Source organism: Lipotes vexillifer, unplaced genomic scaffold (assembly GCF_000442215.2).
Source record: "Lipotes vexillifer unplaced genomic scaffold, Lipotes_vexillifer_v1.1 scaffold150, whole genome shotgun sequence".
Taxonomy (NCBI): Eukaryota; Metazoa; Chordata; class Mammalia; order Artiodactyla; family Lipotidae; genus Lipotes; species Lipotes vexillifer.
The window spans coordinates 263,853-291,623 of NW_006792921.1; the positions used below are offsets into that span (position 1 = coordinate 263,853).

A 27,771-nucleotide genomic window follows, 5' to 3' on the forward strand; every position below is an offset into this window, starting at 1 on the left:
AAAAACAAAAAAAAAAAAAATGAGTTCTAATTAGGAATGCTTTTGGCTGCAAGTAGCAGGAAACCCAGCTAACAGTGGCTTAAACTATGTGGACATCTATTGTTTACTTAAGGAGACATCCAGAGGAAGGCAGTCCAAAGATTAGTTTGGCAGCTCACTGATTTCGTCAATAATCTAGGCCCATCTGGTCTTTGCATTCTGTCACCTTCCATGTATTTGCAGTATTGCTCCTCATGACCACAAGATGGCTGCCACAACTCTAAGATTCACATCTGTGCTCAGCAGTATCCAAAGCAGGAAGAGAGGGGGATCGCAGCAAAGGATGACTCTTCCTTTTGAGAAAGGAAACACTTTCCTAAAAGCCCTCAGCTTATTTATCCTGGTATTTCATCAGCCAGAAGTGGATCACATGTTCACCCCTAAACCAATCACTGGCAAAGGCAAGAGAATGATCATAATTCAGTCCCTTGGCTGGAAATATTGATGTCAGAACCAAATTGGGATCTGTTAGCAAAGAAAAAGGCAGGAGTGGCAACTAGGTGGGCAGCCAAAATAACAGCCATTGTTCAATTCGAATTATTCAAATTTGTTGTGAGAATCACTAGAAGAAATAAAACAGATCATATACTTTCCAAAATGCCAGAAATAAGATATAAAAAAATATCACAGGTCATAAAGCAAAAGTAGAAAACAAAGGAAACGGCAAAGCTCTATTAAAATAAACAAATTAAAAATCCCACAGTGTAAAGTAAGATGATAGAAGATTACAAATATACCTAGCCTAACAAAAAATATTACTAGTAAATCAAAACCTCTAAAAAGAGAGTCATGATGGAGGATATGGAGCAAACCTTAACTACATATTAACCCATATCATTAAAGCAGTGTGGTGCTTGTACAGACAGAAAGTTCAGTGGAATAAAACAGAAAGTCCAGAAATCAACACAGATATTTACAGAAATTTATTACTGTATGTGTTAAAGGTAAGCATCCCAAATCTATGGAGAAATTACAGACTTTTCAATAAATGGTATGAAAAACCTAATAGACAATCTAGAGGAAAAGAAATTTGAAACCCTAACATATTCACCATACCACGGTAAATTCCAGGTCTCAAGGTAAGGAAAGAGAGGAGTGGGGGTGAGAAAGAAAGAAGAAAGAAAGAAAGAAATTATAAAAGTACAAGGAAAAACCAAAACCAAACAAAACATGGGCAAAGTCTTTTTTTTTAACTATAGAACAGGAGTTGGCAATATTTTTCTGTAAGTGGCCACATAGTAAACTTTTTACTTGTGGACCAGAGGGTCACTCTTGCAACTACCCAATTCTGCCACTGTAATGCAAAAGCAGTCAAACATTATGTAAATAAGTGGGCGTGGCTCTTTTCCAATAAAATTCTATTTATAAAAGCAATGAAAGGGCTGGATTTGGGCCCTTGAGCCATATTTCACAAACCCCTGACATACCCTGTGAAAGACCTTTTAAACTAAGACTCAAAACTCAGAAGCCACAAAAGAAAAGATTGATACATTCAACTACAAATTAAAAACTTCTACAAGGCAAAAACAACACATTAAGCAAAGTCAAAAGATAAAATGACAAACCACCAATAAATATTTGCAACTCATTTCACAAAGGGATAAAATTCCTAATATATAAAACTTCTAGAACTCTCTCCACTATTTTTTCCTCCTCCCTCATTATTCCTGATCCTTTAACCGATCTTAAAAGACCTTTCTCTTGTCCCCATTTCTCTCTTCAGTTACTGCCCCGTGTTCTACTCCTCTTTGCAGTGAAACTCCTGGAAAAAAATGTTTCCAAGATCCTTCCTCTCTTGCTCCTTCCTTTAAGCCCTGCCAGTCCACCAAAGCTGCTCTAGTCAAGACCCCTACATTGCTCAAGACAGAGGTCAATTTCTGCCTGTGTCCTACTTTACTTTTCAGCAGCACTTGCTGCAGGTATTCACTTTTTCTTCCTTGAAAAAAAAAAATTGCACTTGGATTCGAGAACACCAAACATCAAACTCTTGGTTGTCCTCTACCTCTCTGGTCCCCAGCTCCATCTAGGCTACTTTGATGAGTCATCCCTTCTCATCTCCTGACCTGTCAATTTTGACTCACAGCACGACTCAACTTGGGGCTCTTCTTGTCTCTTTCTTAACCCGGTTCCTTGACGATCTTATGTATTATCACAGCTTTAAATGTCACCTAAAGGCAACCACCACCTGAATTTAAGTCTCAAGGCTAGATCGCTCTCCTTAACTCTAGATTCATACATACACCTGACTTCTCCCCTTGGGGTCTAATAAACATCAAGATCTTACCATGTTTTCAGCTGAGCTTCCAGTGCCAACCCCAAACCTAATCTACCCGCAGTTACTTCCATTATAGTGGGAGGCAACCCCAGCCTTTCAGTTGCTCAGGCCAAAATATCTGGAGTCATTCTTCTCCCCTTTCTTTCACACTCTTTGCTCTACCTTTAAAATATATCTAGAATCAACTATTTCTCATCTTTCTTCTACTACCACCTTGGTCCTAGTCACCATGATGTCTCACTGGATTACTCTAGTAGCCTCCAAACTGGCCTCCCTACTGCTATCCAGGCCCCCTCATCAGGTTCTCAACACTGCAGCCAGAGTGACTCTGTTAAAAATAAGTCAGATTATATCACTCCTCTGCTTCAAAACCTACAATGACTCTCCAATTCACTGATGGAAGTGCCAAAATATGTAATACAAAGCCCTGTATGACCTTTGCTCTTCCACTCCTCTCTGACCTCACTTTTTATTATTATTCTTCTCTCTTATTTTGCTCCAGCTGCAATGGTCTCCTTCCTGATCTTTGAAAATGCCAGGTACATACCTGCCCTAGCGTCTTTAAATCAGGCTTTCCTCTGCCTCTGATGCTCTGCCCTGTTATTTGCATGGCTCCCTCCCTTGCTTTCTTCAAGTCTTTGCTCAAAGTCATCTTCTCAGTGAGATCTGCCCTGACCACCTGTGATATAAGAAGAAATATATTTAGTCTTTGTTCCCGGTTCCTGGAACAGAGTTCCTAAAACCCTTGTAATTTTGAGTGATAAGGTTGCTAGGAGTAGCTTTTGTTCTAATATTTGGTCTTTAACGCCAGTTTCTGACAGGGGAGCTTCTAAGACCCTTGGAATCTCTGGAGTGAGAAGGGTGTCTTTCGTAGGCTAATGAGATGATTGGCTGGGAGACCCTAGATGGCTTCAGGTTGGGGGCTGTCACAGAAAACCAAGCCTTGATTAGAGGCTTGCAACTTTCAGCTCCACCCTCCACCCCCAACCTCTGAGGAGGGAAGAGGAGCTAAAACTTGAGCTAATGATTGATCACACCTTTCTGATGAAATCTCCATAAAAACACCCCTAAACTATGGGATTCAGAGAGCTTCCAGGTGATCACCTGGAGGTGCTGGGAGGGTGGTACATCCAGAGAGAGCATGGAAGGTCTGTGCCCCTTTCCCATACCATGCTCTATGTGCCCCTTCCTCTGTGTCCTTTGTAAAATCCTTTATAATATACAAAAAAAACTTAAGTAAATGTTTCCGTGAGTACTGTGAGCCATTCTACCAAATTACTGAACATGAGGAGGGGCTTGTGGGAACTCCCAACTTATAGCTGCTTGGCAGAAGTATAGTTAACAACCTTGGACTTAAGATTGTCATCTGAAGTGTGGGGCAGTCTTATGAGACAGAACCCTTAACTTGTGAGGTATGCACTAAGTCCAGGCAGTTAGTGTCAGAATTAAGTTAAGTGGTAGGACATACAGTCGATGTCCACTGAGAACTGGAGAATTGCTTGATGTATAAACACCCACACGTTCGCTGTCAGAGGTGTTGTGAATAGAGTAAAAGAACGTGTTTTTAAAATTTTACCACCCAACTCTCCTATAACCCTCCACTGGCACTTTCAATCTCCCTTCTCTGCTTATTGCTTTTCTCCATAGAACTCATTATTCTAAGTATTGGGAGTATAATGGTGAACAAAACATACATCCTTGCTCTCCTAGAGCTTACACTTATGAAATGTTAGAGACACCAAGCAAATAATAATACATATGACTATACACCTAATTAGACAATGACAGCTATGAAAGGATCTTTAAAGGGAAAGTTTAAGTTTAGGGAACCACACAATGAGGCAAGGTGGAGAGAAACCTATTCTAGATTCAGGGATTAGGAAGAAATGACAAGCAGAGTAAAACACGAAGGATAAGTGGGAGTTGGCCAGCAAAGAGTCAAGGGAAAGGAGAGTGTTCCAGGCAGAGAAAGCATATGCAAGGGCCCTGGAGCAGGAAGTAGTTTGGCCTATTAAGGACCCTCAAATTGTGATTCACGTAAAATACTTAAGTTCTAAATCAAGGAGAGATTTCTCTTTCTATAGAGAGCCTGAGTAAATATTTTTGATTTTGTGGGCCAGAATTACAATCTCTGTAGTACAGTCTCTGTCGTAACTTCTCAATGTTGCCTGTGTAGCAGGAAAGTGGCCTCAGACAATATGTAAATTAATGGGCATGGTTGTGTTCTAGGAAAACTTTGTTGGTGGCAGCGGCTCAAAGGCTGTAGTTTGCCAATCCCTGTTCTTACTTACAACAGACTCCTTTAGAACTCAGTTATAAACCTCAGTTTCATAAAAATATTTATTCTGATCAAGACATATTTATTAGGGATCTATTTAGTGCTAGGTATCATACTAGGGATACAGAAGTAAATTAAAAATGTGTTGTCTTTCTCTTACAGAGTTAGCAGTTATTAACAAATATCAATATAATAACTAGATAATACATCAAAATTCAACTGAAACTAAGGGCAATTAATGAGAAGTTCTCAATTAATGAGAACTTATAACAGGGGATCTAATCCAGCCCGGAGGACTAGGAAAATCTGAAGTGACATTCAAGGTAAAACTAGAAGGATGTGTAAGTCTTGGCCAGGTAAAAAGTTGAGAGAGAGAATATCTCAGAGAGAGAACATAGTACATTGAAAACCCAAGTGGGAAAGGTTATTGAAAGGTTATTTAAGGAGCAGAAAGAAAGCCAAAGGACAGGAATGTAGGGAATGAAGGAGAAAGTTAAGTTAGATAAACCGGGGCTTCCCTGGTGGCGCAGTGGTTAAGAATCCGCCTGCCAATGCAGGGGCACGGGTTTGAGCCCTGGTTCAGGAAGATCCCACATGCCGCAGAACAACTAAGCCCATGTGCTATAACTACTGAACCTGCGCTTTAGAGCCCACGAGCCACAACTACTGAAGCCTGTGCACCTAGAGCCTGTGTTCTGCAACAAGAGAGGCCACCGCAATGAGAAGCCTGTGCACTGCAATGAAGAGTAGCCCTCGGCTCACCGCAACTAGAGAAAGCCCGTATGCAACAACGAAGACCCAACACAACCAAAAATAAGTAAATTAATTTAAAAAAACAAGTTAGATAAACCTAGGAGGTAGGTAAGGCTCAAAATATGTGAGCCTTGCTTTTCAATTTAAGGATTCTGAAAGTACTTTGGACTTCATATGGAATTTAGGAATTAGGAATTTAGGAATTAGAAAACTAGGAATTTATGTTAATGGAAGCTCTATTTTAGATAATCTAAACTTGAGGCTTGATCAAGATTTTCTGAGTTGGACATATAGCCCTGGACTCCAGATATGAGCCCTTAGCTGGAGGTAGAGATTTCAGACTCATTAGCCATGGGAATAGATGAGTTTTCTTGTTTAGTGTATGCAGAATGGAAGGGTTAAGGCTGGGGCTTGGGGTACAGAAGGAAAAGTTAGCAAAGGAGACTGTGGCCAGTTCAGAGAGCAAGGAAGTAACCCAGAGGAGACCAGTGAAGGCAACAGTGAAGGTAAGTCAGATAACTAGTAAAGGTCCTTGCAGCTTGCAATTAGGAGGGTCTTACTGATGGCAGTTTCAGTAGGTAGATTCAGACAGCTGTGGTTTGCTGTGGTTTCATGACCAAACCAAAGGTGACGAAGAGACAATGAACAGAAACATATTTTTTTCCAAAGCCTTACTATGAGACTTCCACTTCTGGTTAAGAAAGAAAAAGAGGAACTGGATTTGCCCTCCCATTTTTTTTTTTTTTTTTTTTTGCGATACGTGGGCCTCTCACTGCTGTGGCCTCTCCCGCCGCGGAGCACAGGCTCCGGACGCGCAGACCCAGCGGCCATGGCCCACGGGCCCAGCCGCTCCGCGGCACGTGGGATCCTCCCGGACCGGGGCACGAACCCGCGTCCCCTGCATCGGCAGGCGGACTCCCAACCCCTGCGCCACCGGGGAAGCCCTGCCCTCCCATTTGAAACAACTGAAACACCAGACAAAAATACCTGAAACAACACCCAGAACATTCAACATTGGGCAGCAAAGGACAGTGATCTCTTAGAGATGGGAAACAATTGAGGGGAGCCCTACAGTTGTCTCAGCCCACTGCCTGAAGGAATTATCCAGGCTGCAGTGCAGAGAGAGGAATTAAAACAGCTAAAGTTCATGCATAGGGTACCAGATAAGAGAGAGAACACTCAAGATCTTCAGAGTGTCCAGCTAAAATGCTTAATGGACTGCTGATTAGATCGTGCACATGAAGAAACCACCTGAGACCAGGAAGAGAACTGCACAAAAGAATGAGGGGAAGTAGTGTCCAGTGCTCACAAACAGCCGGTAGTCCTGTTCTAACAGCCAGAGGGGAAAACTTCACAATTCAGGGGGCATCAGCTATCAGTTAAAGTAAGAAGAAGGTGCTTGCCTCAGAGTGGGGAAAATTAAATCCAGACTAAAGCCACCTCTTGGGCCCACCTTAAAAATCTTAGATGTAAGACTGGAATGGATCAAACTACCCCCAACTTTTGAAACTGTGTCCCAGGACAAAGCTCAAAAATAGTTTTAGGACTACAAAAACATGCAACAGACAACAAGGTAAAATTTACAATGCCTGACATCCTTTCCAAAATTATCAGGCAGACGAAAATGCAAGCCATAATGAGGTGAAAATCAGTCAATCCAAAGTAGCACAGAAATGACACCGATGATAAAAGTAGTAGACAAATTATTATTAATGCATATTCAAGAAGTCAGAGAAAAGATTGGGCACATTAAGACATGAAAGAAAGAAAAAGGATGCAAACTGAAATTCTAGAGATAAAAGCTATATGGTCTTTGCAGTGATTAGACATTGCAGAGGAAAAGATTAGTCAACTTGAAGACATAGCAATAGAAAGTATCCAATAAAACACACACAGGAAAAAAGAACAAAACATATAAAAACAAACAGACCATCAGTGAACTGTGGGACAACATACACCTACCATACGACCTATCCATTCTGCCCCTAAGTATTTCCACAAGAGAAATAAAAGCATATGTCCATACAAAGATCTGTAACATGTTTATAGAAAATTTATTTGTAATAGTCCAAACTGGAAACAACCCAAAGTCCATGAACAGTTGAATAGATTTTTAAGTTTAAAATATATCCATATAATGAAATACTGAGTAATTAAAAAATGAATTATTGATACATGCAATGACATAGGTGGATCTGAAAATAATAATACTGAATGAAAGAAGGCAGACAAAAGAGTACATACCATGGAATTGCATTATGACACAATTCCAGTAAATGCAAACAAATTTATGACAGGAAGCAGATCAATGTAGGAGGGGAGTAGGGAGAAGCAGGAGGGAGGAATTACAAAGGGACATGAGGAAATTGATTGTGGTGATGACTTCACTGTGGCATTATTTGTGTAAGAATATACCCAATGGAATATTCTAAACATTTGTAACCCAGTATATCTTAATTGTATCTCAACAAAGCTGCTAAGAATAAACATACACGTACACGATTTTTGAAACAAAACGGTTCAGCTGCTAGAAGTGCCTCTCTTCTTATCAAGAATGGAATCAGAGTTAGAAAGTGTTTTGCTCTAACTTTACCAAAGGCTCTTTCACATAAGCGTCCCTGAGCAAAGCTGAGAGCCTGGTATTGTGTTCCTGGTATATGTTGGGGTGATGGGGAAGGAGGCAGTCACCCAAGTGAAAGGGATGTTGGTCTTCAAAATTGCTAACACAGACACACACACACACACACACACACACACACACACAGGTTTGTTTGCTGCACAGTAATTGATATTTAATTCAACGCTGTCGAAACAGCACAAAAACAAAATGTCAGTTTGACTCACTTGTCATTTTAGCATTAAAATAACGTGTGACTTAGGGTTTTAATTCCCTAACATGCCTTTTATTCAGAAAGATTCAGACCTCTAGAAGCATTCATTCAGGGAACGTCAAGACCTAGGCCACTACATGAAATTCTGATCCTGTAAAAATAGTTTTTGCATCTTTCATATTCATTCTACAGGTTCAGTGGGATGTGCAAATTAATGGTGATTGTTTTTTTACCTGTTTCATTTCGATCAGAGCCCGCATTCTCAATCAACGTTAATCGAACATATTTGGGACTATGCAACGGCCAGCAGATAAAAGAGAAATTGCTGTTAATTTAACTACCCGGTCGCTTTGGACCAAAATTTTGCGTTCGCGCTTTAAGGGGTCTCTCCGAGCTTCAAACTCCGCTCTTTTTCAGCAAACCCAGAAAGTGTCCCCCCTCTGAGGAGTTTGCAGTCGCTACACTCGGGTACCGCCCGAACGCCCAGCGTTTGGGCGAGCTCTTGGGGAGGGCTGATCTCCATGAAAAACAAGCTGGGAAAAGGGGCGAAGCCACAGAAACCTGTTCTCAGCCCTTGGGAGAAGCGGGGAGTTGGGACCCTCTAGCTCTGGACTCCGGGCTGGCTCCCGGACCTGCTTTAAGCGCAGGAATATCCGGGCATCGAGTAGTCTCCCCCTGAAAGCGCGCTGGAGCAGAGTCCGCGCCCTTTCCGCACGGAGCCCGGAGAGGCTTCACCAAGTAGAGGATTCGGGTACCCCCAGCCCTGGCGCCCAGCTCGTTGGTACGGTGACAGGTGACAAAGATGATCTGGGCTGCTCCTATCTCTGGCAGGAATAGGTGAGGCGTGAAGGAGAGCGAGGTTTGGCCGCCGCGGGAGGGCAGGAACTTCTTTGGTGTGGTCCAGCGCCCTCGGAGCGCGCTGCCTTCGCCCCGGCAGGGCCTGGCGCGGGCGAGTCCGGGTGTGGGTGGCTCCCCGAGCCGATCTCGCGCGGCAGCGGTCCTAGCCCCCTCCCCCCTCCCCCCTCCCCCGCCAACGGGGGTGGGAAGCGGCGGGGTGGGAGTCACCGAACGTGAGTGCCCGAAGCCCCTCCTGCCGGGGCGAGGGAACGCCATAAAAGGCCCGTTGCGACCTGCTCCGGACACCCCATCCGCCGGCTCTCACCCCTCGGAGAGGCGAGCCGGACTGCACAGCACTCGCGGCCCAGCCACGCCCGCTCGCCAGCCCGCCAGCCACCGTGAGTGCCACGACCCGCTTGCTTGGCGGGAGCGAAGGGAGTGCGGGCGCCTGTGAACTTGCCCGGGTCGCCGTCTCACCTTCTGCAGATCCCAGGGGCGCTGGGAGGGTCGCGCCCCGCTCCCCAACCCCTACGCGCCGGGCTCTCGGCGGCTAAATTCCACTTGCTCCTTCCTGTCCCCTCTGATGATGCATCTGTCCTCTCCCCGACCCTCCTGGCTGGCTCGCCCCTCTGGGTTATCTTTAGGCGGATAAAGAGGAAGGACACACGACCGCATCCCAGAGCAGCTGGCGGTTTCCTCGAGGGTCGCCGTCTGGAGGGAGTTTTCCCAGGCCGCGCTCCCAGAATGAGGACTCCCCGGAGCTTGGAAGACGCGCTCCCTGCCGCCTCTCGGGATCCTTGGGATCCGATCTGAGACTGGCCCGGGAGCAGTTCTCCCCCCACCCCCCACCCCCCAGTTGCCACCCTGAAGTACTCTCAGCCATCACTGTTGAGCTCCTGCAGCCGGGCAGACCAAAAGTAGAAAAGAAGAAACTTCTTTGCTCTAACAGGGGGTTTGGGGAAGAGGGTGGGAAAGGGATAAGTCCTCCACGCAGCGGCAGGAACTTCTAATCTGTTTTTTAAAGTGTTTTAAACTGGCGCCAGCGCCTCCCGCAACTCTGCGCCTCTCACCGCGGGACCTTTGGCTCTGCTACTTGACCAAAGTTGCTCAGAATTTTCGGGCGGAGCAGCGGGGCCGGGCCAGAGCAGATCTGGACCTAAATCCGCAGGGTGGTGCTCGCCACGCTCCGCTTTCCTCTGTGTGACTGGGTCGAGCGCGGACTGGGGTGGACGTGGGGCAGGGGTGGTAGCAGCGGGATGGGCGCGGGGGCCAGAGGAAGGAGGTGCCGAGTGTGTATCCTCTGAATCCCCCAAGCCCCCTCCGCTGCCCCTTCGGTGTCCGCAGATGCTGGGTAGCAAGCGACTGGGGCTGTCCGGACTGACCCTCGCCCTGTCCCTGCTCGTGTGCCTGGGCGCTCTGGCCGAGGCGTACCCCTCCAAGCCCGACAACCCCGGAGAGGACGCGCCGGCGGAGGACTTGGCCAGATACTACTCGGCGCTGCGACACTACATCAATCTCATCACCAGGCAAAGGTAGGTGGGCTACGTGGGAGCGACGACTCCGGGACCGCCCCGCTTGCACACCCGGAGATCGTGGGGATCTCAGAAGACAGGGACCTTTTCTTTTTCTTCTTTGTATCCCGGGGTAGGACAGTATCGGGCACATACTCAGCTATCAGTAAATACCAGGGCACTGAGTACATTCCCTCTGCAACTACAGTCACAAAATCCTGATCCCCAGACTCAGGTTCCCCAGGCTGGGTGGCTGGCCATCTCCTGTCACCCACCCCCTTATCTTTTATTGTTCTTAGAGCAGTTGGGGGTTCTGTTTGGAAACCTGGATAGGAAAGTACCACGTGAAAGGGGTCAGGAGGGCGCCAGGGAGGTGCTGTAGGGAGAAGGGCGAGCAGGGTATCTAGAATAACAACAGCACAAGCTAAGGAGGAAACAGCTGGGTCGCCGAAGACATTGCCTGGTTTTCCAACCTGCCCAGACCGAAGTGAATGACGGTATTTAGGAAAAGACAAATAGAACTATTTTTTTTCCCTCCTGTACAGTGTTTTATTGCAGTCTCAGCCCCTCACTTGACAATCCTGCTCCTATAAGTATAGATATTTAGCAAGAAAATAGTTGATCTAACATGGTGAGACTTTACCCATTTCATAGCAGGTGAGTTCTGAAAAGGAAATGCCCACGTGGTGCTTTTTTAAGGAGAAATTTACAGTGGTGTACTCACTCTAGGGTGAATCCAGGAATTACATGTAACCTGAGAAATTGTCATTCATCTTTATTCTGAACCCCCAGAAAGCTAAGATGAAAGGCCATATTTCACTCTCAACATCAAATCTTAAGCAAAAAATCAAATCCAAAATATTTTACAAATAACATAGGATTTAAAATTTGTTTCCAAAATTGGTTCATCTTAGTTTTGAATCATTCAATATCTTATTTTAATTACTGAGATCAAATGACCTTAATAAACTAAAAACAATGAGTTCTTTACAAGCATTAATATTATTTAACATATTTAAATTACATTCTGTAAAATATTGTTTTTTTGGTGTTTTTGTTTCTGTTTTGTTTTTTTTAACATCTTTATTGGAGTATAATTGCTTTACAATGGTATGTTAGTTTCAGCTTCACAACAAAATGAATCAGTTATATATATACATATGTTTGTTGTTTTACTATATTCAGGGAATAGTTGGAAAGGATCCAAAGTGGGGAAAATTTATATTTCTTAATTTTTAACATTTTTTTCTGTTTCATCAGAAAGCTGTTTCACCCTGAAAATCTTTTTTTTAAGTACCAATATATATAGAATCAGAAATACATGAAAGTGCCAGAAGTAAATAGTATTGGTTTATGATCACTGAAGTCAGATAATTTTCATTAGTGAAAAGCAAAAATGTCTTATATCTTAATAGACTTTTCAAAAAGTTAATTGCTTCAAATTCTTGCTTATGCTATCATACAGACCAGAGAAAAGAACTTTTACAAATTGGTTTTTTTCTTCTAGGAAAGCCTTTATTAGTTATTTAGTCTGTTAATTATAGCATACAGCAAAACATTTTTCAAAGATGATTGCTGTAAACCTTTACTATTGTACAAAACTTTAGTATTTCAACATGTTTTCCTAGGCATTATTTTCTTCAGTCTTTACCTCAAAGCTTTGAAGTGAGTATAATTATCTCCATTTTACAGACCATGAAACTAAGAACATTTCATGAAAACCTGTTTTTAGTGATGATTAAATTGGAGTCCTCCTCCTATCGACCTTTGGATGTTGTCACCACTGGCAGCAGTCAATGTGATCTTCAACACCCTTGATGAGGAGAAAATAAGGGAAAGGGATGAGATTCAGGTTAGGTGGGAAGGAGTTGGTCCTGAAGCAGTTTTCTGTCTCACCTTCATATAAGTTCCATCTTAGAAACACTCAGAGGCTTATAATCTGCACCCATCACCTCCATTCTGTACTCTTATCATCTTCCCACCGCACACATCCACTCATACGCACGTTTGTATTTTTGAAAATTACATTTGTGAACATATGTTTTAATTTGGCATAAATGGTACTGTGATATCATTCTCTTTCCTCCCCTCTTCTACTCAGTTCATGTTCTAAAGTCATATACTCCTGGTTCATCGCTTTCATAGGTGGCATCATTTATTCTAGACCATTGATCTACCACATTTTATTTATACAGTCTCCTAGGTCAGTGATTCTCAACTGGGGCTGACTTTATGCTCCCCAAGACACTGGGCAATGTCTGGAGACATTTTCGTTTGTCATAGTGGTGGGGTGGGAAGGTGCTACTGGCATCTAGTGGGTAGAGGCCAGGGAAGCTGCTAAACATCCTACAATGCCTAGGACAGCCCCTGACAACAAAGACTTATCCCGCTCAAAATGTATACAGTGCCAAGATTGAGAAACTCAGCCCTAGACTGGAGTTTCTCCCTCTTGGTCTCATTGTTGTCACCTGGGAGCTTTTAAAATCTACTGATGCTGGGCTGTAACAGCAGCAGCAGTATATTTAATGAACTCGTGAATTAAATCCGAATCTCCCCGTGGGGGGTGGGGCACGGGGCTGGGCTTTACAGTGATTTTAAAAGCTCCCAGGTGATTCTAATATGCGGTCAGGTTTAAGAACCTTTTCCCTAGAGATGCTGTCTTTGAAAGTTAAAGCGTTGTGGAGAAGAAGGCTAATCCAGAATTAATTAGAGATGGAAGAACAGTCATCAGTGCCGCTCTGGGTACCGCTTTCTGACTGTAAATTCTGCTGTTACAGATTTAGGTTCTCTAATGGTAAATAGGAGAAAATATTCTCCAGTTCTTGAATTCACTGAAGTATGATGAAGATAAATGAGTTAAGGTTGCCCAAGAGTTTTAGCATTAGTAAAATCAACTGATGGACAGAATAAATACGTATAAGCAGCAGCCTGCAGCCTGATACTACAACTCCAGAAAATCTTTGAGGAAATCTTACAAACGATGGGGGCAGGGGAGGTGGCTTTGTCTTTGCATTCCTTGAGTTCCAGCAAAGGAGCAATAATAGGAAATCTTTCCCCAGAATTTAGATTTAACTGTGCTCAATAGGCAGTTAGCATATATCCTCCATCAGCTTTGTTCCGCTGTTTTATCTGTTAGCTAATCAATCCACACCAGGCTTATTTTTCATTTGTGGAAAAAAGCGGCTGCTGATGTCCAATGCCCTTTCTGAGAAAGGGAAAAACAGACTCCTCAAAAAATACAACTTGGTGTAGACTTGTCAGATCCTTTAACAGTGAGAGAGACAGACAGACAGACAGACTAATGTCCTCACTTACCTGGAGCCAGCAGCATATACTACCCTGGCAGGAAAACATAACCTTGAATTCATATATCGTCCTATCCATATCCTGCTGTGAGAGAAAAGAGACCAAGAACATTTCCATGGACCGGAAGGATTCCTTCATATTTTCAGGGCAGATTAAAATCACAGCATGAGAGAAGGCTTTTAGCTTTTGGCACCCCAAATAAATATGGACTCAGGATCTGTTGGCAGCTGTGAGAATGGGTGCATTTCAACAGCAGTAATGTGCATTCTTGTGTATCGTTCTGTCACTTTCAAAGCATTGTGACTTACATTGGATATTCATCAAGACTCTAAGCAGGAATTATGATTTTATTTTTACAAATGGGAGAACTGAGATTCAAAGACACAGGTGAGTCTAGAACTTCAGTCTGATGAGTTTTTCATAGACCTGTTTCTGAAATATCATCTGGTCTCTTTGTTAAGATTTAAATTGATGTATATCACCAGAACTGTAAGCCAATTATCTGATTATGGAAACATTTAAAATCATACTTCGATGTATTTTAATTTATTTCCTGTCACCTAGTTATAAAACTATGCATATGTATTATTTGTGATAATATAAAAAGGCAAGAACTTGACTAGGAATTTTGGTTGGGTTATATAATCTGCTAAGTTATCTATTAAGTATTTAAGCAAAATTTAGATGTATATATAATTTGAAATCATATTTATGATGTTTCTATATCATGTATGTTTCATTCACCTCGATTACTTGTTAGCAGATGATCAGCTGAAAATAACTTTTATATTTAATACCAGAAATCTTTTCTTTTCCTAAAGGTTTTTATGGTTCCTCCAAACTTGCTTTAGAGGACTTTTACTCTCCCCCACCCCGCTTTTTTTTTAGATACGGAAAACGATCTAGCCCTGAGACACTGATTTCAGACCTCTTGATGAGAGAAAGCACGGAAAACGTTCCCAGAACTAGGTATGAAAACGCTTGTGTGGGGACATTATTGCAGAGTTCTGATACCCAGGAGAGGGAAATCAGAGAGGGCTGCTGGGAGGAGGCGTTTGGAATGGGGTCTTCTAGACCAGGTAGAATTTGGACAGAAAGAGGGGTGGGGAACAGAGTAGGGAGGACCTTTCTCTTCACACACTCATTTGCAAATCTCTAAAATGCTGTGGGATAATATTTTCTGGCTCAAATTATTTGATGCTCCTTTGAAATTTTAAATATGAGTGACTTTAACCTCAGAAATTACTCTATAGAGAATTTCTCACTGGCTTAGATTGTGGAAGCATAGGGTAAGCAGCCCATCTCTACATTGAAATGACCAACTCTCCATCTTTGGCTGAGGTCATCTTTAGTTGTTATACCCTACATGGAGGATCTACACATCCTAGGAAACGCCCCTTCTGGTTCTCACTCCAGTCTTCCTGGTTTTACAGGAAGCTGTAGATAAATCGAGGGGTACTCCTGCTTACTTTTTGACATATTTTAGTTCAACTGATGTCACATCATAATTTATCACATTCAATGAATGAACAAGAATGACATTATTCTTAAGGCTTCTCTGGAGCCTTGAGGCTTTCTTGGAGTGTGGACCTGCCTTAGGAAGGGTGCCCTCTAATATCTAGGTGTCAGACATTGGGCTGGGGTCCTCCTGAGCGAAGACTGTGAGTGAAAAGATGCCTGGTCCTCCTCCGTTTCCATAACTGACTCTCCTGTCCCAGGCCCCCTGCCCCTACCCACCAGTAAAATCACATGGCATATGGTTTATCCAGTTCTGTGCTAGCTAGTCTGCCTTAAACCCAGAGCTCTACAACATCAAGAACCAAGTTCCCCAGAAGAGGTCACTAGAACACTTGCTCAGCACGTGTGACTGGCTTGTCACTCTCCATTGGGTTCTCCCTAGAGGATGAGCCGATGACCCTCTGAGCCACCCGCCTCCCCTCCCACCTTCCCTCTGTTCTCTTGTGAAATGGCCAGCCAGGGTGAAGGTGCAAGTGTAGAGCTGTCAGGTTTGTTCTCTCTGAAGGAAACAACAATTTGGACTGAAATAAAACTCTAGTGCTCTTGTCCCTGGCAGTACCAGCCAAGACTTGAACATCAAATGCAAGGGAAGCAGGTGGAAAACTCATAAGGGTGGTTTTTACATACTAAGCAATACATACTTTTTAATGTTTCATTGATAGGCATGTGATGTTTGCCACCGTGAAAAGTTTAGGATATGCTATATCTACTTAGGGTTAGGAATATATAATCATCCAGACTGACTTACTGTCTTGCTTCTGCTCTTTGTTTTGTGGCCAAGCATCCCACGGTTGGTGAATGAAATAGAGTCAATTGTACTCTGATTGACAGCCTCAATCATGTGTACTTAGAAGGAGACAAAACTTGACAGCCTTGAAGTTGCCTGTGAATGCTATTTTATTTAAAAGGGTTCTTTATAGTCTAATAAATAGCACCTTACTACATAAAAAGCCTTGCAGGAAAATATAGGAAGCATATTCAGAGTTGAATAACAGTAAGTTTTTTTTACAGTTTCATGTGATTCCTGTAGTTTTGATCTTCAGAAATATTGCAGGGTTCTTTGGCTTCTTTGATAAATACAGAGCCTTTTAAATACTCCCTCTGAGATTTGCCTGAGACTCTCGTTAACATGAGTGAAAGCTACTCAGCTGGGTCTCTGTACATTATGCCACTGTCTCCCGCTCTGATATTCTACATGGCCTCCTATTTAGAATGCCAACAGCAGACTTTTCAACAGCTTCTCATCACCTTTCAGTTCAGAACTGAATGTCTCACTCTTGCAAGGCTCCCAGGAAGTTGGGAAGCTTCTCTTCTCTTACGTGCTTTGCTTCTTGTGTTTGACAGGCTGGAAGACCCTTCTATGTGGTGATGGGAAATGAAACTTGCTCTCCGGTCTTTGCCTATTTTTCAACCCCTATTTCATCCTGTAAAACTAGAGTCTGCTGGTCCTCCCAATGCATGCAGCCCCTTTGCTCACCTCTGCAGAATTTCCTTTTGTCGACATTGTATATATGTGCGTTTAAATAAAGTACCACGCATTCAAAAGTGTATGCTCCTCAATGCAAAATCTGCTGTTGCAGTAGTAAGAATTATTTGAAGTTATTCATTAAATCACAATCTCCCTCAAGTAGCAGATTCAAGGTTTGTTTCACCAATATTAAAACAGTGCCTATGGAAGATATAAAGATATGATTTATGACGACCAAGACTCAGCTGTGGGGTGTGTGTGTGTGTGTGTGTGTGTGTGTGTGTGAACAACAGACATATTTGGAAACACAGAGCAGGGCAATGCTAATTTCTAACAATTTGATGAACTTTTGCCCCCATTCATATGGAATTCTTGCTAACCTTGTTAGCCTATGCTGTCAGCAGAAAGGACTGATGTCTAAAGGAACTTTCTGCAAAATGTCCTGTTTCTCCTCTGTTGAATATAGTAGTCAATAGGTACATGTGGCTTTTGAGCACTTGAATGTAGCGAGTGCAAATAAGGAGCGGAGTTTTACATTTTAGTGTATCTTAAATAGCCATGTGTTTCCAGTGGCTACCATATCAGACAGCTCAGATCTACACATTTACTTAGGCCACCACTCTTAGAATTTGAGTCATAAACAGAAACACACTGAGTAGGATGATTATCTTTTCACACAACATGGGGTATGATAATTAATTTAGCTAAAAGTTATTAAACTTCCCCTCTCCTTCACTTAGTAAATAAGTACTCCTTCCACGTACTTATTTGCACAGGCTTAGTATTAGATTCTTAGGTGTAATTTCTAAATCAAAGAAAATGGGCCTCATCCTATATTTGTACTTTGAACCACACCGTAAAAAATATGCACAAATATTTTTATGTGATGTCTTAAAACTGCTTACAAAAACCCTGTACACACCATGACTTAGGGAATTGTATGGTATACAAAATATTCTTTGTTCATAAAGCATTCTAATGTTTCTCCAGTGCCCTTATGAAAGGAACCAAAGAGGTCCCTCATCCCTTTCATCATATGAGGACATAGCAGGACGATGCTGGCTATGAACCAGGAAGCAAGCTCTCACCAGACAACAAATCTGCTGGTGCTTGATCTTGGGCTTTCCAACCTCCAGAACTGTGAGCAATAAATTTGTGTGGTTTTTAAGCCACTCAGTCTATGGTAATTTGTGATAGCAGCCCGAGTGGACTAAGACATCCCTGAGAAACAGAAATTCACTTTAAGAAATACAATAATGGTTAAAAAAAAAAATTGCACAACTACATTCCAAGAGATTCCCTAGTAGTGCTTCTGAAACATTTGCAGCCTGATAACCCTTCTTGGAATGAGTTTAAAGGCACCATACCACCCATATATCATTGCGAATAATAATAATAATCCTTGCTAGAGTTACAGTAAGAATAATTCAACCTTCATTAATGAAATGCCTGTGAGCAACATAGTCATTATCAAGTAAATGTATGAGAATTTATGAAGCTCTCCTCTGATCCTAGCTTTATTCAACCTTCTAAGAGGTATAAATTGTGTATGTGTTTTCGTAGGTGCCGTTGTGTTTTTATTTTGATCCTTTCAGTGCTCATGACACAATCAAGCAGAGGATTATTCCCCCCATTTTCACAAGTGAGGAAACTGAGGCCCAGGGAAAGTAAGTGACTTTCCCCACTGCATTCGGGTTAGGGGGATTTGACAGAAGCTGCTCTAATTTCAAACTTTACCCTGCCCGATCGTGGAAGAAGTAAGTCACGACCAGGTCATATATAATCTAGTTAACAACATAATCGTGGCACACTTAAAACAAATTAGAGAATAACAAAGTACTAAACCGTACAAAAGGCATTTAGAAATGGAAATGAGTGTGGGTAGAATTAGCTAGAAAAGTCTTCAAAGAGAACATGAATGTTGAGCTGGGATTGAGGACATTCTGGGTGAGGAGACCAGCTGAGCTCAACACAGAGGTGGATCAGCTTGCAGAGTGGCCAGGGTTGGATCAGTGAAGCAGGTCCAAGAATGGCCAAACTCACTCATCCATTCATCCACTCACACACTTAGCATTTTTCGAGCACCTAATACCTGTTGGACGTTGCACTAAGCACTGGGCATACAAAGATCAGTAATAGTTTCTCAGGGAATTTGCCATCCAATGAGGGAGACAGATAATTAGTGCATCGTTGGAAGTGCAGAGGTGGGAGTGTTAGAGTTTGGGGATGTTAGGGTCTTCCTTTCTACTCATCATGCCTCCCTTTGCAGCTTCCTGACAAAGGAGCTATAGATTTAACAGTCAATTGGCAAATGGAGAACAAACTACCACATGGGCAAGTATCCAATGAAGCCAAAGACAGGGCTGCCCTAAGCTGAATCAGAGCACCTGGCTGAGGCCTGAACCTCTAGGGTAGCCCAGCCCCCATACCAAACCTCAGCACCCTGGTGGGGAGCGGCAGGAATAGTGAGGTCTGTGGCAGTCTCACAAATCCACTTACGCAAACAGCACACAGACAGGAAGAGGCAGCCTGCCACGTCCAGCAGCAGAGGGGGGAGGAAAAGGGACACTCGTGAATGCGTGTTACCTTCTGGTACAATATGCCTGCCCATTGGGCTTCCCTGGTGGCGCAGTGGTTGAGAGTCCACCTGCCGATGCAGGGGACGCGTGTTCGTGCGCTTGTCCGGGAAGATCCCACATGCCGCGGAGCGGCTGGGCCCGTGAGCCATGGCCGCTGAGCCTGAGCGTCTGGAGCCTGTGCTCCGCAATGGGAGAGGCCACAGCAGTGAGAGGCCCGCGTACTGCAAAAAAACAACAACAACAAAAAAAATCCCTGCCCACAGTGCAATGTGGTCTCAAGAATCAATCAGAATAGCAGCTTCATTCTATGCAGGGGGAGATAGTAAAAGAGAACAGAGGAGGAACAGCCAGAAGCCTCTACTGGCCAAGACTAAAACTTAAGCCCTTTGAATTCAATACACTCGAAGCTGTGATCCACTGTTTCAGGGGAAGAGATACCTCCTCCCTCTCTAACAGGAGGTGGGCAGGAGGTGTTGCAGGAGCCATGAAGGGGCACCCACCCCAGGCTGGTGAGACTGGAGGAGGCAGGCCAAAGTTCCTGGAGCTACTGGTGCTTGAGTGGAGGTTTGAAGGCAGAGCACCAACTGCCAGATGAAGAGTATAAGATAGAGGATCTGCAGGTATGAGAGAGCAAGACATATTTTGAGTAGTTTTTAATTATTCTTGATTCCTAGTCTTTGAAATTGACCGTGTGCTAGGCTTGGACCACTGGGTTACTATTCTAAAGGGAGAATCTAATGTGGCATGAAGTCGAGTCCCATGGCCACCCCCAACACTTTTCTCCCAGCCATTCCCTCCCCTCAAGTCCCACCTGTTCTTCCTATAGACTCGGCTCTGGGGGAAAACCAGCCCCTCTAACAATATTATTCATTTGGCCAAATCAGGACTCAGCTTCTCAGCCTGAGAGTTCTTAGTCATGATCTTATGGACAAACTTACAAGTTCAGAGAATAAATGTTTTAGGGTTGGTTCCACTCCCTAATTCAGGAAGGAAGCACCGCACTATCTCTTTTGCAATATTTTAGCTGCCTGAACGCCATCCAGCCTCTTTCCCCTGCCAGATGAGGGTCTGGACAGAGGAGCAGATACAAAGAGAAGGAAAGGTCAGCACTTGTTTGGGACTTCCACACCATGGTGTGAATCTTCTTCCCACGAAGCAAAGATGGCTGCCCAAAGGTAGGCCCACTCACAGCCTCCTCGTGCCCTGATGGCAGGAACACAAACGTGAGGGTAGATAATTGCTCCCCTCTTTCTAATACACATGCATTATGCTTAGATGGTTACTTATTGCTGTGTATACAACGGAAAATGTTTTTTCTCCTCTATGCAGAACATTGGAATCAGTTACGAAGTCATCAGAATTCAACAAATACATTTTCCATCATCATAAAAGAAAACAGCCTTTCAAGTGAGATGTTTCAGTGGAATATTCTTTTATTGTGTTTCATGGGTTGGAGGATTATGATAGTGTCACAACTAAATTATTGCCTTTTCTTCTGCCTATTAGAAAAATTAGCACAGACTGAAATCACACAGAATCTTTTTCTCTTTTTAAAATCGGAGTGGAATAACATATAATTAATTGTATGTCATCCAGGCTCATTTTTTAATGTGCTAAGTAAGAGTTATCAATTTAAACTTGTTCTAATGCTGCAGGATTGAAACGCTTTACAATCACGGGAGCAGGGTGATGGTGCGGATAGTACCTGCCTTGTTGCCTGACACATAGTAGGTGTGCAGTGAGGGACAGTGCAGCCTGCAGTTGATTGTGATGATTGGGAGTGATCCCAGAGGAGCCAGCACCAATGCAATGTTTGGTGAACAACCTCAGAGGATTCTCTGTCATCCTTTCAGGAGGTGTAGGTACCATTTATGCAGGGCCTTGACAAAACTACAGGAGTTTATTTAACCACAGCTTCCTGATGCTCTCAGAGTTGTTGGTTAATAGACTAATTTCTAATCATCTTAGAAGTTCGAGTCATCTTAAATTACCTTGAGTATCAACTTCGAAAAGAACTTTTATTTCAACCTTGAATATTGTGGTCCCCAAATTCTCTGAAATACCTCTAGGTCACTAAAAATTTTTCCCTGGCTTTGAGTTTAATGATAATTTTGGAGTTCTCACAAATTTTTAACACTTACATTGTTAATGTGTTGACATATTACAAGTATGTCATATTGGCATATAACACATCTTACGAATGTATTGACTCTACTTTGGGGTGACTCTAATTTGTCCTTAGGCAGATTATTTTGAATTTAAACTTGTAAAGTATTTGAGCCTTTAAAAAAGTGGTTTATCTACAAGACATAGATTCCTCCAATCTAGTCCTAATTTCTGAATTCTTCTTTTTCCTAGAAGTTAATTGAGTTTGAAACTTGATTTGTTCAGTGTATTTATTTGAAGTCTGACTTGACTCATTAATTTTGCTGCTATACTATGATATTATGAGGCAATTTAAAGTTGAAATGAGAACCTTTGAGTAGAATATAAAAGTATATTCTACCCTTTCTGCTCACTCAGTAACACCTTACTATTTGAGTATTATCTGCTAGAGAGAACAGCATTGTTCAAATGATTTTTCAATTAAAGTTTACCTAGAGTAATTTGAATTTTATTTTTTGTGATTTCTTCATCTTTTCTGTCACTGGCAAGTCTTTTCAAACCACAGTGACCTGCTAAATTAACCAGTCTGTGAATTTCAATGCAAGAATAAGCAATGTTGGCAGAACAAATTTAATATAGTCATTCCTCCTAATAGACTGAATTATTGACCAAGTTATAATGGAGCCAGCTGATTTCTGATGAGTTTCTAAAGTCCAGAGGATCTTATCAATTGCTGAGACATTTACTGAATAGTCTGTCTGCGACAGGCACTCTGCAAGGTTCTAAGAGTTGTATAAAGATGAGTGAGACAGTTTCTCTGCTCTTAAAGACCTGCAGTTTATGAAGGAGATAGACATATGCTTAAGCGACTGCACTACAAGGCAGATCATGATCGAGGTTTAAACAGAAACATAAAGCAGGTGCTATGATAGAACAGGGGACGCTGAAAACATTTCCACGAGGGTGTGTAGGGAGGGGGGATGTTACTAAGAGTGGACCTTGGTGAATGGCAGTTCAGTAGGTTACTCTTTACTAATGCGGATCTCAAAGTCATTATTAACTATGTTATATTCCTAGAAAAGAGGCTGTGCAGGTCCCCAAGCAAGCTCCTGGTGGGATTCTGAGATAGCTCTCTGGGGAAGTGGCGATTGGCCATCCATCTCGGAGTCAGCATTGATTATCTGAGCTGATATGAATGAGAGGTGGGACGAGAGGTTCAAGACCGTGGAGAGGATAGGACAGCTTCTGATGTTCTGTTAATGCTCACCCTCCACCCTGAAAATGAGGGACTCGTTTGGGCAACAACAGGAGAAGAGTAAGTACACAAACCTAAAAGTACCATGTTTTTGGAAGAAGTGATATTCTAGGCAGAGGACAGGCTGCGTTGGGGTCTAAGTGACAAAGTGTAACAGAGAGGAGATATTTCTCTTTTCTCTCACACTCAGACCCCAGAGTAACATCAGTACCCAGGGGCTCAGGCAACTGTCAGAGATCAAGTCCTGAGCCCAGCAGTGCAACAGGGGAAACTCTGGCACTCAGCAGAGCTGGCTTCTCACGAAGGGCTCCCGAAGTTGTGACTGACACAGGCAGATCAGTTTTGGGGTGTTGGACTTCTGGGGTACCTGATCATTCTGGTTTCCCGACTTTCCCAGGTTTGGCACTGAAAGTCCTTAATTCTGGAAAACCCTTCAGTTTCAGGCAAACCAGGGCAATTGGTCACCCCACTTGGGAAAGAAATCACTATTTGTGATCTTGTTTTAAGGGAAAATATGCTCTGAGTGCCAAACTACTTTACAAGTGAGCATCTCAACCAGCCACCAGCGTTTACACACCTGAATACAAACACTCAACTTCATGCTATTTTCCTAACTGACCTCACAGTACACCATTCTCTCTAGATAACTGTAAAAGGTGATTTCAAAATATTCCCATGATAGAAAAAACATCAGCTGTGAAGACATTAAGAATGTCTTCTAATTTCTAGACCAGCCACTTCCTTATTCTAACGTTATGAGCACATTGGTTCCGTGAATGCCTAAATATTTAATTTATAAGAAAAATGATTTCAACTTGAAATCTTAAATAGCTATTTGCCTTCTGAAGTTATAAGTTTTGCAGGTTTTGTTTTTTGTGATAAGAAATAGGATACGAGAGAGCTAACATTTGTTGAGAAGCTGGTATAAACTGGCCCTTTATTTACAAAACATGAGACGCAAGTATGGCTCAGCTACATCTTACAGATGAGGAAACTGAGGTACAGAGAGGTGAAATGAAACAAGGCAACAAAGCTGGTAAGTGGTGGAGCTAGAACTCCAACCCAGGCCAGTTTGACTACCTCTGGGGATTTTAAATCATTATATTATTATTCTCTCAGTAAAATTCTATTCTGCGCTTTAATTTTATATAATCACTATGGTCATAAGGGGCAGGCAGCATGGAGAACTGCTGAGCTGGACCATGGAGTCAGGAAAGACTAGATTTTCTCACCATTATGCAATGACCCCCCTCTATTCCCTAAATGCATTTTGTCTAAAAGTCTAGCGTGTCTAGTACTAATACAGCTACACTAGCTTTCCAAACATTGGTATTTACTTATCTTCTTTCATCCATTTACCTTCAACCTTTCTGAGCCTTCAAGTTCTTCTTGTAGCTCTTATAACAAAATGTAGTATTCATAATATAGTATTCAAAAAAAGTAAACAGTAAGCTCTTTTAACTAGCAAGTTTAGGCCATTTACATTTACTATGATTAAGATTTATTTCTACCATCTTATTTTGTTCTGTTTACCATACTTTTTCTTTACTTCTTTTTTTTTGTTTCTTGCCTTCTATGGAATAAGTCGTTTCCTTCTTCTTTTTTTCCTCTACCAGTTGGCGTATTACATTTTCTATATTTCTTCTGAACAAAATAAGGACATTAGAATGAGCTCAACTCCAATAACCTTCTCTGGCCATTTTGCTTGTTTGTCCTCCCAAACTAAACATTATTATTTCTGTTATTTTATGTAGTCAACGGTTATTTATATTTATCCATGTTTATTTTTTTGGTTTACTGTTGTTACTTTCAATGTATTTCTTCTTTCTGTGTTCAATTTCCTTCTTCCTAAAGGATGTCCTTCAGTAGTTTGTTTATCTGTCTTTCTATAGGGTCTTGAAATGATAAATTCTTTCAGTCTTTTTCTGAAAATATCTTTATTTTACTTTAGCTGGACATAGTATTCTACATCTCCAGTTATTTTTTCTCAATACTCTAAAGCTAGCATTCCACTGACTCTTAGCCTCCTTGTTGATTTTCAGAAATCTGTACTATTTCAAATTGGTTTTCTTCTGTAGATAATCTATCTTTTTCTCTATGGTTGCTTTTAAGAATTTTTCTTTGTCATGGTGGTCTGAAATTTCACACTGATGTGTTAAGATGTAAGATTTTGTTCATCCTTTCAGGAATTAGTTGTGCTTTTAAATCTAAGGATTTAGGTCTTTTATCAACTCACAGACACTATCTCTTTAAATACTGCCTTTCTCTTATTTTCTATATTCTTTTGTTCTTGAAATTCTATTGAATAAACCTTTTATTCTGTGTTCCAAAATTTTAAACCTCTTTACTAGTTCCCCTCTATTTATTTATCTATGCTGTATATTCTGGATAATTTCTTCAAATCTGTTTTCTTGCTTCTAGCTTTCCCTTCAGCAAGTCTAATCTGCTGCTTAACCATCCACTGAGTTTTCATTTTAATGACTCTAGTTTTAAATTATTATTTTTAGAATTTCTATTTTGTTATTTTGAATTTTTCTATTTTTTCATAGCCACTTATTCTTCTCTTAAGACCTTGATTCACTTTTATGTTCCTAATTATTTAAATTATTTTAAATATATCTGTGTTATGTACCCTGTCAAATTGCTGGTTTGTATTTCAAGTCCTAGAGGCCCTACTGCCCCAGTGTGTTGGACTTTCTTACCCCTACTCCTCTTTTTTATTCCCCATTCCCTACAGAAACTCCATACAACTTGGTTTGGGGCAATGTTCCTTCAGGATGGCTTTGTGTTTGCACTTGCCAGGTGAATCACCAACCATTTTATGTTAATTTCTTAGCTTGGTGGATCCTGGATTACGGGATTAGTATAAATTTAACTCTTCAACCCACAAGATGTTCAATTTAAGGTTTTGGTTTCCTGTAGAGACTTTTTTCCCATCCAGAGCCTAGGCATTGGCAGGCAAGCTAAGCCAGTGGGCATTGTTTTTTCCTATTCCATCCTTTCATTCTGTGTTATATCTGCAATAAACAGCTAGTTGAGGATCCTGCATTTATGCTGAAATCTCAGTTCCACCCAAGTGAAGTCTTGGGCCGAGGGCCGTGTCTACTGAAACGAAAGCTTCTGCGTTCCTTGAACTTACTCCCAATGTCATCTTAAAGAGGATGAGGCATAAGCACGGTTGCTTAGATCTTTGCTTTTTAGTTTTCTTTTTATTTCTGGTACCTGGATAGTTCTCCCTTTTTTGTAAGCATTGTTTCGCATTTTTTAAATTATGTGTTTGGTTCAGCATTCCTAGTTTGTTTGCATCATCTTAGTACTTGATTTTTACTGAACTAGGTCTCACACTTGCTAATGGTCTACTCACTGCTATGTTTTATGTGTGCACAAAAGGGCAGCCATTCCTTGGAATACATGTGAGAAAGAGTTATACAAATACTTAGACTAGTGTATCAGGAAGGCTGTCATCAAAGAGAAGGAAAGATGCACTTAAATTTATACCACAAATAGTTAAGGAAGCTACAGAGTATAGTGAGAAAATGAGCTCCTACTAAAGAAGAAGTAGAGGACAGAACAGGCAGTTATATTCCTGCTCCATCCTTGAATGACCTTGAGCAAGCCACAATCTCTCGGTTTCAGCCTCTGAAAAAATAATTAATACCAACAGTGCCTAATCTTTAGAATTAAATGAAGGAATGCATAAAATATTTGGCAAAATACCTGGCAAATAGTGAGTACTCAATAAATTGTAGTTCCCTGCCCCCCACCCAGACAGAAGGAATAGGTGTGTATATTGCCATATCATTAATTAGAGATGATTTGACAAAAAGGGATTTCAGCAGCTAATTTAGATTCAGAGTCAATCTGGCCTTTAAGGATCCAATTGTCCATCACTCCCAGCACCCAGTGCATTGTAGATTCACAGCCTCTGAGTCTCAGATTATGGAATCTCTCTAAGACAGCTGACTGTCACTCTATTTAGAAGATCTGAGTGGGGTCATTGCTTTAAACTCCTGTTGAATGTGACCTTATCAAAGAATAATGACTTCCATGTAGAAGCCTATGTATAGCTGTAGGACGCTTCCCCTTGTGTAGCCTTTACCTCCCCACATCTCAGCTGTTAAGGAGTGAAGGGAGGCAGTAACTGGGAAGACAGCCACTTCCCTAGCCTCCCCGTCACACTGACAACATCTCTGTCAGATTCCACGATGGTCAAGGAATGGAAGGACCTAGAAATCATTAGCTTGTTGGGAGTTGTCAAATCTTGTTCCTGGCATCAGTCCCTTGCAGACTTGGTTGTTGGTTATTCATAACAAGATGATGGATAATAGTTACATCCTCAAGGAATACAGTGAAGTTACTGTAGAGAAACTGCTTATACTAGAGAACTAAAAATGATCTTCTGCATTATTAGTGTTGTATTTTCTAAGGTTGGGATTTTCCAGAATGTTAAAGGTAGGCTGCTTTTCTCATCTATAGTAAAGAAATCCATTTGAGGCATGTACTGTGTCGCAGATGTAAAAAAAAAAAAAAAAAAAAAAAAAACAAAAAAAAAAAAAAAAGCAAAAGTGGGAAATTCTGTATTCCAAGGACCTAAATTTCCTTGCAGTGCATCTTTCCCATTGATGGTGAGGAGAGTTAAACTTGCCAACTGAACATAGTTGAATCTCCTCTGCCTCGTTTTAGATAGATAATCAATTTAAATTTTGAACTCCCCATCTGGACTGTTTCCCTCCTTCACAGGTTCCCCTTCTTCCTTCTGAGATACAATCTAAGTGCAAAAGGAGAAGCTTGGCATTGGAGTAAGGACTCTTGGCCCAAGTGCCCCCCATCTCCGGGGACTTTGCCTTGCCCCTAAAGCAGCTGTAATTTATTTCCACTGATGTGTGGGCCACAGTGGCCTCCGCCCTCACTGAGTCCTCTCTTGAAGTGTTCTAGGCTGGAATAACCTGTGATCTCCTCTCTCAGGGTGGTCCAAGCACACTGAGTCCTGTCTGACTGAACCTTCACTTGCCTCT

At 42.0% G+C, this 27,771-nt stretch overlaps 1 protein-coding gene across 1 annotated transcript; it reads left to right on the forward strand.

The window, feature by feature from the left end:
- The first annotated feature begins 9,112 nt into the window (after window positions 1–9,112).
- On the forward strand, window positions 9,113–16,896 carry NPY (neuropeptide Y). The gene is made up of 4 exons (XM_007466061.1): window positions 9,113–9,411; window positions 10,358–10,545; window positions 14,719–14,799; window positions 16,693–16,896. Exons 2-4 carry the CDS (start codon window positions 10,358–10,360, stop codon window positions 16,715–16,717), a joined length of 294 nt encoding a protein of 97 aa, XP_007466123.1. The 5' UTR covers window positions 9,113–9,411; the 3' UTR covers window positions 16,718–16,896.
- The last annotated feature ends 10,875 nt before the right edge of the window (window positions 16,897–27,771 follow it).